This window comes from Molothrus aeneus, chromosome 8, assembly GCF_037042795.1.
Source record: "Molothrus aeneus isolate 106 chromosome 8, BPBGC_Maene_1.0, whole genome shotgun sequence".
NCBI lineage: Eukaryota > Metazoa > Chordata > Aves > Passeriformes > Icteridae > Molothrus > Molothrus aeneus.
The window spans coordinates 24,249,215-24,262,927 of record NC_089653.1 but is presented as its reverse complement, the minus strand read 5'-3'; the positions used below and the strand labels follow the sequence as shown (position 1 = coordinate 24,262,927).

Below are 13,713 nucleotides of genomic sequence, written 5' to 3'. Positions count from 1 at the left end.
TTTAAATTGGAATTGTACTTATATGTAAGAACTACAAGACATGTAGCATGTAGTATCAAAACTGACAGGATTTAACATGACAGAAGCAGTAAGTGGCTTATTATGAAAGACTGAAAGTGCTTGCCCCATCTTGATTTGTAATAGCCAGGTAGGAGGTGGCTCCAAACTGACCTTACCTTACTGTTGGATAGTTTTCCAACAGCTGTTTTCCAGGAGCCTTTTTTTGCCTTTCAGTGAGGTGTTTTGGTCTCAGTGAAGGTGTTAATCTTGTTACTGGTGTTGGATACTTTCTTTTAACTATGTATTTTTTAAAAACCTATGGGTGAGTTTCATGTCTAGAATCTTTGTTCCATATTAACTGTAACCAAAAGCTTTACTTCCCAGTTCAGTAAGATTTACTTGTATAATAATACAATGGGTTTATTTGGTTTTAATTTAAAATGTTATATGTGGATGTAGGTAATTAAAAACATTTCCTGAAAAATGGTGGGTTTGACTGTACCATGCTGGAATTGCCTCTGCTGATCATGAAGAGTTGGATAATAGTCATTTGTCACATAGGGTGTTGACTCAGACACAGATGATTTCAATTCAGATGACAGAGGGTGTTATAAAACCCAGCTGTTGACTCTGCTCCTCTTTCCACAAGTTGCTTTGTCTGTGGCAGGAATGGCTGACCTATGGAGCAGTTTTTGACAGCCACAGTTTCTGGCCTAGTTTATTCAAGAAAACCAATGATGACTTTAAGTTGTTTTAATGCACTGGGTTGGCAACTCCAACAGTTTAGGAGCTGTTTCCAGTGTAAATTGTCAGTGCTAGCATGGTAGTGGCAGCTTTTGGAGGAGAGTGAAAGCCTGGTAGGATGTTTAAGTTGCCTGTATTAGTGAATAAATTCTGTGTTTCTGTTTTACAGCTAACTTGAGAAAGAGTTTTTGCAGCAGTGTGCCAGCACTTGCAGAGCAGTTGCAGACAGCCACTGGCAAGAGACATTTTCTTGGCTCAAAATTATTAATCTCAAGCTAAGGCAATTTTATCCAAGAGCTTTGGTTGTTAATCAAATTTGGAGAAAAGACAACAAGAAACATGCAAACAGATACTCTTCTTTGAGGTTTCAATTGCACTGGGACTGGAAGACTGTTTACCTTTTTTGGAAAAGGTACATGGTGGGCACAAGAATATGAGCCAAGAAATTAATTGGCTAGGGCTGATTTTGAGTAAATCAATAGGGTGCTAAATAGGAAGCTCTTGAGACAAAACTACCCAATAGGCTGCTTAGGAGGGAACAAAGAAATGGGTTTGGGGGGTGGCATGGTTGGGAAGGGTGCCAATTTTCCTTGCTTTCCCTTCTAGGATAATACCTTGCTGAGCTTACAAGGTAGCTCTGGGGTTATGGACTTTGTTTGCTTCTCAGTAGAGTCAGGAAAGCTAACATTGATAGCAGTGGGTGAAAGAGACAGCCCAATCTTAATATGTTAGAATAATCTCAAATTGAGGCTTCTTGTTTATTTGTATCTAGATACCTACTATGTAAACTTTAGATTTCTGCCCTTCAAACAAAGTTGTTTTCCCAAGAAGAACATAATTCTTCTTTTGGTTATGATTATGCCTTCATAGCCTTTTTCTGGAGTTAAAAATAGAGTACTGATATCTTCTGTCTAATTTACTTGTGGACTAGATTCTTCTGTTGCCTTTTTTTCCTCCTGTAACATGATTGAATTCCTTGCACTACAGCAACTCTGAAGTCATTACACTGCACTTAAAACAAAATGCAGAAAGCAATGACCTTTTGCTAGGACTCTGTGTTGTTTATATTGCTAAGCCTGATCGCCCTCTCCCAGCAAAAGCCAGTTTAATCCTTAAACATTAATTAGATAGTATCTGTTCAGAATTGTCTATTGTTTGCTGTCTGGGTCTTCACTGATTATAACGTTGTGCATCTCCACAATGCCCCTATTTGCCCCTTGGCTCTTCATTGTACAGGGCAGCTCTTATCTTCTTTGCTGATAGCAAATCACCAATGGTACCAGTTAAGGGCTGCAAACACTTGTAGCATAATGGAAAGTTCCACTTTTGCCAGGATGACTCATTAATTAACCCCGGGATGGAGAGGCTTCCTGTGCCAACTTAGGAAAAAGTTATGGGAAGATACTATTATATATCAAAAGATAAATGATTGGAAGAGTTTTGCCAGCCTTATAGGAATTATGGTTTTTAATACTCTCAATCTGCCTGAAACGAGCTTGGAAACTCACTGAATAGATACTTTGGAAATAGTTTACATCTTGCTTTGCTTTAGGAGCAAACAGGCAAGTGCTGAGAAGAATGAACTGATACTAGCAGTGTTAGAGGCAAGCAATACATCCAGGAGGCACTAAACATCTTTTCTTTCTAACTGACCACAAACTTTTGGCTTCAAATAGGCCACTGTTCAAATGTATCTACCAAGCTGACCACTGGGAGGGAAGGAAGAAAATAGGCTTGGTTTTGGGTGGTGTCAGGGGTTGGGAAAGCTCTTGGGACTGTGAGGAGGCCAGGGAAGGCTTTGGCTGCTGTGCAGAATGCCCTGGTGTGGCTGTCAGACCCTGCTGACAGTGAGTGGGTGGCTGGGGTACAGTTTCACTGTCCCAGCCTAGTGTGGATGGAATGTCTGTAACTCAGGACTTCAGCAAATTTGTCCTCTGGACTTCAGGGAATCCTGTGATGCCTTCATAGTGCTGGGGGCACAATTTAGTTTTTGTCAAGGAATCTTTGCCACATCTGCAAGATAAAGCGTTTTGTGTCTGTAGCAGGCTTGAACCAAACAGAATGGTCTCTACATAAAGACATTTGATGGCTGTAAATATCTCCAGTGAGGAGCTGTAACAAGGCCTGGGAGTGAGAAGAAAGCTCCAGAATTTGAGATTTAACTCCCAGTTGTTTTTGAGATGGAAAGAGCTTTCACTGCAGAAATCTTCTCCCTTCAGAACAGGAAAGCAGTAAAAAATTTTGGGGAGATGCTCTTCATTTAGGCTTAAAGTGTGCTTGGCTATTAATCTATTAACATTTGGACATTTCAGGCTTGACAAGTGGCTATAAAATGCCAAAATACAGATATTTTTAATCTTCAGTGGAGCTGCTTCATTGATTTCCCCTCAGATGCACACATGTGCAGGGGTGACTTCTGCTTTTTACCCCAAGGAGTGTCTGTTTACCCAAAATACAACAGGTTAGACAGACTTGTTACCTGATTGTCTCTTTTTGGCTGATTATCTCAGTCTGCTGTCTGTCTAGAAGGAAAAACAGGTGCTGAGCTGTGACAGGCTTTGTAACCATGCAGAGTAAATTGGGGGGCATGAAGCAGAAAGGAATGTAACTTTGTACTAGAGACTGCAAGCAAAAAGAGATGGAGAAACCAATTTTGTTAAGAAAATGAGTATGTCAAGTAAAATACAGGTTCAAACCATTTGTTCCTTTGAGAAACTTTAAGGTCTAAATTTGACACCGAGTGTAGTAAGTATCCAAAGAACTGCCATATGGAGGAATAGCAGCTTGTGTTAAAATCATACACTTAACAGCTTAATTTCTAAATTTCTATTGAGCAGTGTCTCAATTCAGCAGTAGAAGAAGGGTGCTTCATGGGGAGACTTGAGTGAGAAAGGAATGGTGTGACTTTTTGAGGAGATCTTGCAGGTGCAAAAAGAAAAGGCTGGGAAGAGCTGTCTGTAGTGGGGAGCAAGACACGAATCCAGGTGTAATCAAACTATTTCAGTTTATTACTCAATAGTGAAGTTACTGCTGGAACTGACTAAATCAAATATTTTCAACATCTCACCTAAGAAATGACCAGTCCAAGGAAGGGTAAATAACACTGACTTTTTTTTAAACTTTTACTAGTAAAAGGAACGTGACCTGGAAAGCCTGACAGGAACAATGCACCTACAGGAGAAGCTGATAGAAAGTATTTTCAGCTTCCAAATCTTTATGAGGATCTTCCTGAATCGAGTGCTGGGGTTTTTGACATCAAGATCCTGATAAGCAGAGAATTGGATCTGTAATGGCATAAGATGGCAGGCATAAACTCTAAAATCTGAAAGGGTAAAATGGAAAAGTAACAATTTCAAAGTTAGTGGAGACAACATGCCCAAAACAAAGAAGGGATGGCTGTTTTTGTTTTGAATAAAGTCATCCCCCCTCAACTCCATGATAAAGCACAGCACAAACAATGAGTACATTAGGAAAGGAGAATGATGGGGAAATAATAATCATCTGTAGAGAAAGTAGCCACTTAGGATCCCACAATCCTGCTCTTTTAAACAAATGTTGACTTTAGTTCTCTGTTTATGGATTTTAGAGAAGAAAAGTCTCTGAAATTCTATTTCATTTGAAGTTACTGGGGGAAATGCTGTTGCTGGATTCTCAGTACTTCAAACAAGTCATGAGTATTGATACTTTGAATATTTCATGTGGCAACACATGAAATATTGATAGATAAATATAACATTTTATTAGATAAACTCCAATGTCTCATGCTCAGCTCTGCTGTGTTATTGTGTGTATACTCATGAACTGTTTTTTCATTTATGTGAAAAAGAATGAATGTGAGCTGCTCTTCACCTTTGTAGAAAACAATTTCAGATCCTTCTGTGTTCACAGGTTTCGGATGCAGTCTGAGAAGTATGAAGAAGAGATGCCTTCTCTGCACTGGGGTATCGATCCTGTGTTTTCTGCATTTGCAAGACTCTATATTAAAGATATTACAGAAATGAGAGAATCTATACAGGTGCCAGGTATGTATTTATAGGTGCTGATTATGATGCACACAGTATTATAATGATATATGTTGTGCTTTTTATGAAGGGATTGAAGAATACTTCACAAACATCAATAAAGTAGTTTTCCATAGCCTTAAGCTAAGTGATGTTAGTTTCTTTTAGAAGTTCTAAGAACAACAGGTTGTATGTAAAATGTATGTGAAAAATAAAATATATTTGTTAAAATGGTTTTCCCTTCTCTCCAGTACCTCTTTTACATTAAGGTAATGTGTTTCCTCTGGGTGGTGGTGGTTGTTATATTCTGAAAAATTTCTTGTCCTTTCTGGCCATATATATTGTTATCTCTCCATTGTCTCTACATTTTTTTTGCAAAATTTTGACAGTTGATGATATCGCTGGATGTGTGATTTTGCTTTTTCCTATGGGTATTAATACATTATAAGACAGATACAGGTTTTGAGGTTTTGTCTCCTTAATTTCTAGATATGATAGATATATGGCATTCTTCATACATTGGAACAAGCTTATTGTAAATTCTGGCCTCCATGCTTGCCCCACAAGTCTGCTTTGCAGTGTGTCCTGCTGCTCTGCAGTGTCACCCACGTGTGAGCTTTGGCTGAAGCAGCACAGCTCTGACCTTGAATTGCTGTTTTCACTACACAGGCTTTAAATAGACTGCAGTGTGTCTTCTGCTGTGGAAGGGCTCATTACTCCCAAGTGAAGCCTGACATGGTGCAAGATTATCAGGGAGGGACCCAGAGAACTTAGAATTAATGAGGAAAAGCAATAAGCCCTAAGCACAGTGTATGCCTTTGGTTTGGTTTTGATGTTTTGTTTGTGGTTTTTTATTTTTATTATTTTCTGTCCACAGATACTAAGTATCCCTGTTTGGCTCTTTGAATATGCTTTGCCTTGTAGGTTTTGTTATTCTTCTTCAGTTTTCTTTAACAGCAAGGATAGCAGCAATGCTATTTTTGGAGAAATGAAGGACTGGCAGGGTTTTTTTTCTCTTCTTGCAGCCATTTTTATGTACATGAGGACTTCACAAACCACAAATACCAGTCTATCTTTCTATCCTGGTTATTTAACATGGAGAGAGACTTTTATCATAAATCCATTGTAATAATTAGGCTGCAGAGTGTTGTTGATATTTGTCCTACAGCAAGCTTTTTTAAAGGCCTTTTTAAACTGTCTTATAAATGTCTCCTAGTAGTACTGGTGTGGGAAATGAATCTGGTAAAAACTGTTCTTCATCATGTTCTTCATATTTTAATTGTTTTCAAACAAAATGCAAAACAATTCAATGCCAGCAGAATTGGACTGTAGTTTGGACTTGAGCATTAGTACATGCACATGTGAAAATGTATTCAGAATAATTAGCATTATAAACACCAAGAAACATTTCATGATAGCAGGAACAGTCCTAGAAAGTACAGTCCTGCACTTTTCTTTACTCCAAAATACCTGAATTTCCCTTCTTACTTCTCTTCCTGTTCTTTTACTTTACTGAGTTGGCTTCTGCTTCAGGAACTTTTTCAGTTTTGTTATTACCTTTGTTTTTTTCCTAAGATGATCCTAAGGAGGTGGTATCTATCATGTCAAGATATCAGCCTTTACAGTTGGTACATTTGAGCTTTCTCCCCTTCCTGTGCATCTGGCACTCTGCCCTCTGCTTGCTTGCAATCCTGCATAATTTTCTAAAACAAACTTCAAATAAAATAAAATTTTCTGGAACCAACATCCTGAATTTTGTTAATTCTCCTAGTGTTGTATATATACACCAAACCAGACATTTTCCAGTGTATCTTATTTGTTGGCAACAAATGATAGCACAACAAAAACACTAAAATTAATACCTTTTGAGGAAGGAAGAATGTAGGTGTTTGTTGTCAATGCTTCCTGCCTTTAATGGGCTTTTAAAGACCAGCTGAAGCTAACTATATGGTTGGCTATAAATCAGTCATTAAGTAATGGTAATTAAGAATGAATGAGGGCAAAACAAAACGTTGTAACTAGGAAGAATGGAAAGAAACACAGTCTGAATGTCAGGAAAAACATCCCTAGAATGACATCTGTTAGACCATGGCACAGCCTTCCCAGGAAAAAGGTGGGATGCCCTTCACTGGGATTGTTTATATTCTGACTGTACAGATTGCCAGGAATTTACTGTACAAAATGGTCTTATATTGGCTCTGAGGAAATGGACTGAATGACCTAATGAGTTTTTTCTTTCCACTTTTAAGCATTAGGATTTGATGCCACAGTGACTAATCCTTTAAAGCAACACAGAGGGAAGCAGTAAACCTGGCCAATTACTCTTCTGCTATAAATGGTGACAAGAAGGTTGGAAAACCTCCCAGATAAAAACAGCAATTGTGTTGTCTTAGCAGCCTTGCAATGAGAGTGGGTGTCAAACTCAGTTGTAACACATAATTACATCATGGAAATGAGCTTTTCTCAGAGTTATCATGCACCACTGCTTTGTGACAGCTTATCAACAAGGAAGGGAAGCTACAACTAGTATAAAAGAAGGTAATAATAATTAAAGAAATGGCAAACAGCACAGTAATGCTGGTACTGACATGACCAGCACTTGCCCTAGAGATCTCTGTATCTATAGCTCCCTGTAGCAGTGCTATGGCTGTTGTGGTAATGGCATTTTGCTCTGGGTGTTGATTACTGGGGTATTAGGAACCTTACTGAATGCGTTTGTCCACAGCTTCAAATATTTAGTATATATTTATTGCTACCAATATGGGCCTAATTTGAACAAATAAACTGGAAGGAGGAGTAATTTACACCTTGAAGTTGTCAAGTGCAACAACTTTTACTAGGTTAAATATAATTTTCTTCAAATTAGTTCAGGTATTTTCTCTGAGAATAAGGGTGGAGTTCTAGGTGAATTTACGGGGACGGAGAGAACCAGTTTTATTTGGTTTCTGTCATCTGCCAAAACTCAGCTTACTAGCTGGGAAACAAACATAATAACATGTTGCTTGTTTGCATAATCAGGAGCTTGGAGTCTCTGCTCCACAGTCTTGCTCTAGACCAGAAACTAGCCCAGACCTTTTACAGAGATGTTGTAAGATTGAGTGAATGACTTCATACACTGGGAGCATCTCCACTGGGGGTTTCTGTAGCAGTGTTTATTTGTGCCCTGGTAAATGAAATGACAGACAAGTGGACAGACCTGCTAAACATTCTCTATGCCAGACCTGACCAGTGACTGCAGATTAGTGTAGCCAGATCTGAGATGATAGCCATAGATGCATCCTCAAAACACTGCCATGGATTTTTATGAGCAGAATTTCTGCTTATGAGCTGCTTGGCCGATCACCTCTGATTTCTTCTGAAACTTTTATGTTTTCTCTCTGTCTTGTGTGAAGAAAGTTAATTCCAGGCTCATTTAAGGCTGCTAGCTATGTAGGACAAGTTATTTTTGGATTTTGGATTTAGGGTTTTTTTTATACAGAACATTTTTCTGACTCCCTTGCTGCTGTGTTTCCCTTTGTAAGAATAACACTTGCCACGGTGTACGGAGCCAAATGTTCCCTTCTGAGTCCCTGGAGTTATCTACTTTTCAGAAGACAGTTATTGAACATCCCAGATGGCTTATTTCTGTAAAGCAGCAGTATTTGAAAACTGAAGAAAACACATTCACTGAAAACTAGCCAGCCCAGGGTATATTTGGAGCTTATTGCCCTATTTTCCTCCTGCTGTTGGACTGTGAAGCCTCAGTGTATGATGTTTACATTAGTGTTTGTTAACAACATTTGTCACTCTCTTGAAAGGGATGACAGAGCAAGGCAACCTCAGTGCTCTCAGAGTCCACTGGGCTGTGATTTCTCACTCTTTCCTGGGCATGTTTCTAAGTGTTAAGTTATCTTTATAGATGCACAAAAATAGCTTTGAAGGGATGTTTTTAGAACATGTGTTTTCAGAAACTGAAGTTCAGGATGCAGTCCACAATGACTGCAGTAGTGTACTCTGCAGTCTGAGAGGGCTGTTGCTCTCCCCCTGCCCCCACAGCTCCTGTTCCTCTAGAAATGAAAGACAGAATTATGTTAGTTTTCCTTTCGGAGGCTCTGCCTTAATCAGGAACAGCTGCATTGTGAGAAGCTCAAACTGCTTCCTTTGTGTTCTATTATTTATTCTGAAGCCTTATGAAGATATAAAAAAAACCCAAACCAAACAACAAAGCAAAGCAAAACAAAAACCCAAATGAAACAACAAAACAAACAAAGAAAAACCCCCTAAAGCTTACAGCAAACAAACGGTTTTCAGATCCAAATGTGCAGGAAAACAAGAGGTTAATAAGATTCTGACACTATACAAAAGCAAGCTTTTGGCATCCTAAGTACAGCTGATACTTTCTCCTTTTAGTGTCCCTAGTCTTCAGTGATACAGGGGATTTTTCCTGTGTAGGTGCTGTATAATTTAAGATTTATTAAATATGTAAGAAAGTATGGGTTTTTTTATTGACAAATGTGACTATGTAGGGTAGGGTGTTGAAAGAAATAGTTACACTAATCAAGCATGTTTTGTGTCTAGGTATATTCTTTTATAATGGACATCCAATAAGACAGGTGGATGTTGTTGGGACAGTGGTTCAAAAGAAGGAGCGAGATGCTTTTTATAATTATGGAGGTAAGGAAAATGTCTCTCTTTCTTCTTGCACTTATCAGCCTTTACTATTTATCTTGGTTACTGTTAGAACTGAAACGTCTCCCTATGTGGTCATTGTGTATTCTTGAAACAAATGTTATCCTAATATAATGTATATCTACTGCTGAGATTACCTGGCAAATGTAGGGAAGCTACTGTTTATCTCCACTTCAAAAATAGAGAATTGAATAGTTAACACAGAGTAATTGATTCATGTGGGGTCATGTAGCAAATCTTAATTTTGGGTGTTGCTTTGTCACTGGACTCTGCCACCTTCCTCTCCTATTTGCAGTACCTTTGGTGAGATGCAAACATATTTAACAGTGCCCACAAATGGGAAATCACTTCTTCCATATTTGAACCTTAGAAATCCTTTCTGATTTTTTTGTATGTCTTGTCATATCTTGGAGCCAACTTCTAATAGCAGTCAGGAGCTTGTTTATGTTTAGATGCACAAGAGTTTCAACAAATGAACTCAAGCATCATAGCACCAGTTTTTGCCAACACCAGCTGGGAGTTGTCTCCTCTGTATTGCTTTTCCCAGTATTCAGTTTTATTAACATGGAAACATCTGATTGTCATTTTGTTCAGCTGTCTTTTACATCTGGAGAAAAAGCAGAGTGGAGCAGTGGTGATGTGGCAAGTTTCAAAAGGTGGGGGGAGGTCACCTCACAGCAGGAAGGGGGAGCCAAATGCAGAGATCTTATTGAAGCCCTTATGGCCATTGTTTTCCTCTGCCAGGGGTTTTCACCTGGTGGAGGTGAGTCTGCCGCTCCTTCCCAGTTCCCTTGCTTGAAGGATTGCAGTTCCCTGACCCTTGGGAGTGCTGTGAAGATACAGCTGATGAATTAACCAGCTCCCAGATACCCCAGCATCAAACTGCTGCAGGGTGGCATTGACTGCAAATGCATTTATCTCTTCATGAGAACAGAGGAAGACAGAATCAAAATGACCAAGACAAAACCAATTCTATGGGTAAGGGTTTTCCATGCTGCTCTCAGCATCAGTCTAACAACTACACCTGTTGAAAATGTTTGACTGGAGCAGAAAGTAGAGGAATAGAAATAAAAAGAAACTGCAGAGTAGTGGAATTAAGGCCTTAGATCAGCCGACCTTCAAGTGCAGCTCACAGTTAGCCTGTCTTCCTGCTGTCTTTCACATCCAACTCCACTCTTTGTTCCAGCAGTTCCTGGTTTGAGTTTTCAGGCTACCTGCCAGGGTGCCCCTCCCCAGCCTGCCCTCCCTTTCAGGCAAGCCAACTCTGGCAGCACAAAACTGTACCTTCTTAGACAGTTTCCTGCTTGTAACTTCTTGCATCTCTCAGTTCAACAGACTCTGGTGAGTCACAGGGGTTGCATCAGTTGGAGTGCCACACACTGCTCAGGACTTGCTCACTTTCCATCTGCTTAAAAGTGACTTACAAAGCAATTCCCCCTTTGTACTTTCCCTCTGATAGGGAACTGAAATGTCTTTGTGTCCCTGCCTTGATCCTCCCCCCTCACTTCCTATTTGTCTGTTTCAGAATACACATCACTCACTTTAAAGAGTCTTAGGTCCTCTGCTGAAAACTCCAGAGCCAGAACTGCTAACAAAATTATAATTGTAAAAAAGAGTTAGTTTACTCTTCCCTGGCTTAAAAATAAAAATTACATGCTATGTAATATCTGATTTTGACACTTTGATTTGATTGTTTCTTCCTATTATTATGATAATTTAGGAGAATGATCTCTGATTAAAGCATAGCTTTGATCAAGCTCATTTTTTACCTAGTGCACCTTTCTGGCCTCTTTTGTCCCCTTTTTAACAAAACTGAACATCACATGTGGTTTTATTTATACTCCAAAACTAACTTTAAAACTAAAAGGCAATCGACTTAAAATAAAAAAAAAATTCACCAGCATCCCAGTAGGTCCATGCAGGCCTGACAAGAGCCATACCCTTTTTGTCATAAAGAAATAAAAATTTACATAATTATCTCATTTAGCAGGTAGCTTTGAGCTACCCCTCAAATAATTAAGCAAGAATCAAAGAAACCAAAGCCAAACAAACAAAAACCAGGAAAAAAAACCCAACAAACAAAAAGTAAACCCACAAAAACCCCAAATAAACAAAAGTTTAAACCCAAAGAGATGAGGAAGGGCGGCACAGGGAGCACAGGAAGTTTTCAAAAGTTTGTAGACCTCTTGTGCATTTAAAATAGATTGCCTAATTAGAATACAATTGCAAGAGCTACTTGTCTTTTTGTTCAAAGCTTTCATCTATGAAATTGCAAAACTTTGTTTCAGAACCTTACTCTGCTACCAGATTTCTTTTGTGGTCAAGTACAGGTCAGTCTCTCCAGAACTCTGTTTTCAGCTGTTACATTGAGGAGAAGCAGTCTGGCCTCCTAATCCTTCGGTCTTGGTTTGTTTCCAGGCCCTTCTTAGGAAGCCTGTCTGTCTTGGTTGGTGCAAGCTGGAACATCTACAAACTGTGGGAATGCAAGAGTGAAATGTTATCTGCCCTGCTTCTTGTTGCCATTGCTGGCTTGCACGCGTGGCTTGGGCATGGCTTATGAGGGCTCTGCCTCCTACTAAAATAGTTGCTGTCTGTCTGTACCAAGGAGAGGAAATCCTACCAGCAGATCGTTATCTGTGCTCTGGTACAAAATTAAAGCTGCTGAAATAGTTGCAGACACAGCAGCTCAAAACAGAGAGAGCAGAATAGAGTATACTTTTGTGATGGAATTTGGAATTGCCTGCATCTTATAAGTGCTTTAAGTTTGCTAATAGGAATGTGCAGCTAAACTGCTTGGAAACTGGAAGGCAAAACAATAATTAGAAATTAGACCCCCCCCAAACAGGGAGATTGTTTTAAAACACGTGAGACAATACAAAGGCATTGATGCTATGGTTCCCAGAGGAAATGACTGCAGGTGTCAGTCAGCACCTTCATAGTAAACATTGCTGTTACTTTTTTAGTCATGGACTTGCTTTAAGGAGCAGAAGAAAATTGCAGGTTTCCATTTGTGAGGAGTGGAATGTCAGTCTTGGAGATGTTACATTCAAGAAGCAAGGTGCATTGGCCGGATGATCCTTGACAGACATTTAGTGTCTTTCTATTTAGAGTGTTTGTTGTACAAGCCATCTATATACAGTCCTTTGATCAATGGAAAATTGATTCTTCAGACAGATTTTAGTATCCTTTGAGTTTTGTCTTTTCCTGCTGTCACCTCCAGACAATGCAGTGCCTGGAGCAGAAATCGTCAAACTGATTTCCATTGGTCACTGGCAGAACAGGAAGAGCAGCTCTGTGCTCAGGAGAAGGTGTTGAGCTTTTTCAGCAGAGGAAGTGGCATGCATGCCACCAGCACCTACACTCTGAATTGGGAATACCTGGCTTAGAGCAGAGCCACAAGCATGCATGTCTTCTGTCCTTCCTGGCTAGGGGAGCTGCCTTTCTGCTCCCTGGACATCATCTTGTATTGGAAAGACCAACAGACTTTGAGCATAGTATTGGCATGGAAACCAATGCAGCTGCAGGTAGCTGCACTCCTGGTTTATTCACATGGTTGTATCCCCAAATGTTGAAGTGGTGTTTCATCACTCTAACAGTAATGCTTCTGTAGTTTGTGCCTGGTTTCCTTTTTCAATTTGTCTGACTTCAGCCTTCAAAACTGATTCTTCTCCTGACCTTGTCAACAAGATTGAAACCCCTTAGCATCCAATATATGTACTGAAGCCTCATAATTTAAATTACTGTATGATCTTTCTTTGAGAATATACCTGTTACTTTGCTGACTATGCACATAAGCACATCTGGTGCTGAGCTACTTCCATGTCTGAAACAACTGTGGAAATTATTTCAGATATGCAAGTAGAGTTTGGACTTTACCTTCCAAACCAGTTGGAATGAGATGTCCTTGGCAGTTATCTCCCTACATATTTATGTATCTTCACTTCTTGGAACATGACTGCTTGCTTTCCTAATCTGTAATGCTTGCAATTTTTTTTTGCAGTGGATGATAGTACTGGAGTTATAAATTGTGTCTGCTGGAAAAATCCCATGGTAGCAGAAACACCTTTATCAGGTAATTTATCAAATAAATAAGTCCTCTTTTGACTGTTTTTTTTTTTTTTTTTTAACTTATGTCTGTCTTAAATAATTTAGTAAGTGATCAAGCTTACAGAAGAGCAAATACTGCCTGGGCCATTTTGGGAATTTTCTATTAGTTTTTGTGTTTTGTTCAAGGGTGATGCCAATAAAACCATTACGTTATGTTCTGTCCCTGCCTTTTCCTTATTTGAGTAATATCATA

At 39.3% G+C, this 13,713-nt stretch overlaps 1 protein-coding gene across 3 annotated transcripts in view; it reads left to right on the top strand.

The window, feature by feature from the left end:
- STN1 (STN1 subunit of CST complex) overlaps nt 1–13,713 on the top strand; it is a 38,277-nt gene that overhangs the window by 8,444 nt on the left and 16,120 nt on the right. For 2 of the 3 annotated variants that reach the window (XM_066554727.1, XM_066554729.1), the window contains exons 2-4: nt 4,633–4,766; nt 9,303–9,398; nt 13,414–13,485. In XM_066554727.1, the coding sequence (XP_066410824.1) occupies nt 4,640–4,766; nt 9,303–9,398; nt 13,414–13,485 (295 nt within the window). In that variant the 5' untranslated portion in view covers nt 4,633–4,639. Of the gene's footprint in view, nt 1–4,632; nt 4,767–7,192; nt 7,284–9,302; nt 9,399–13,413; nt 13,486–13,713 lie in introns of those variants that run through there. The other variant, XM_066554728.1, reaches the window with a different exon arrangement.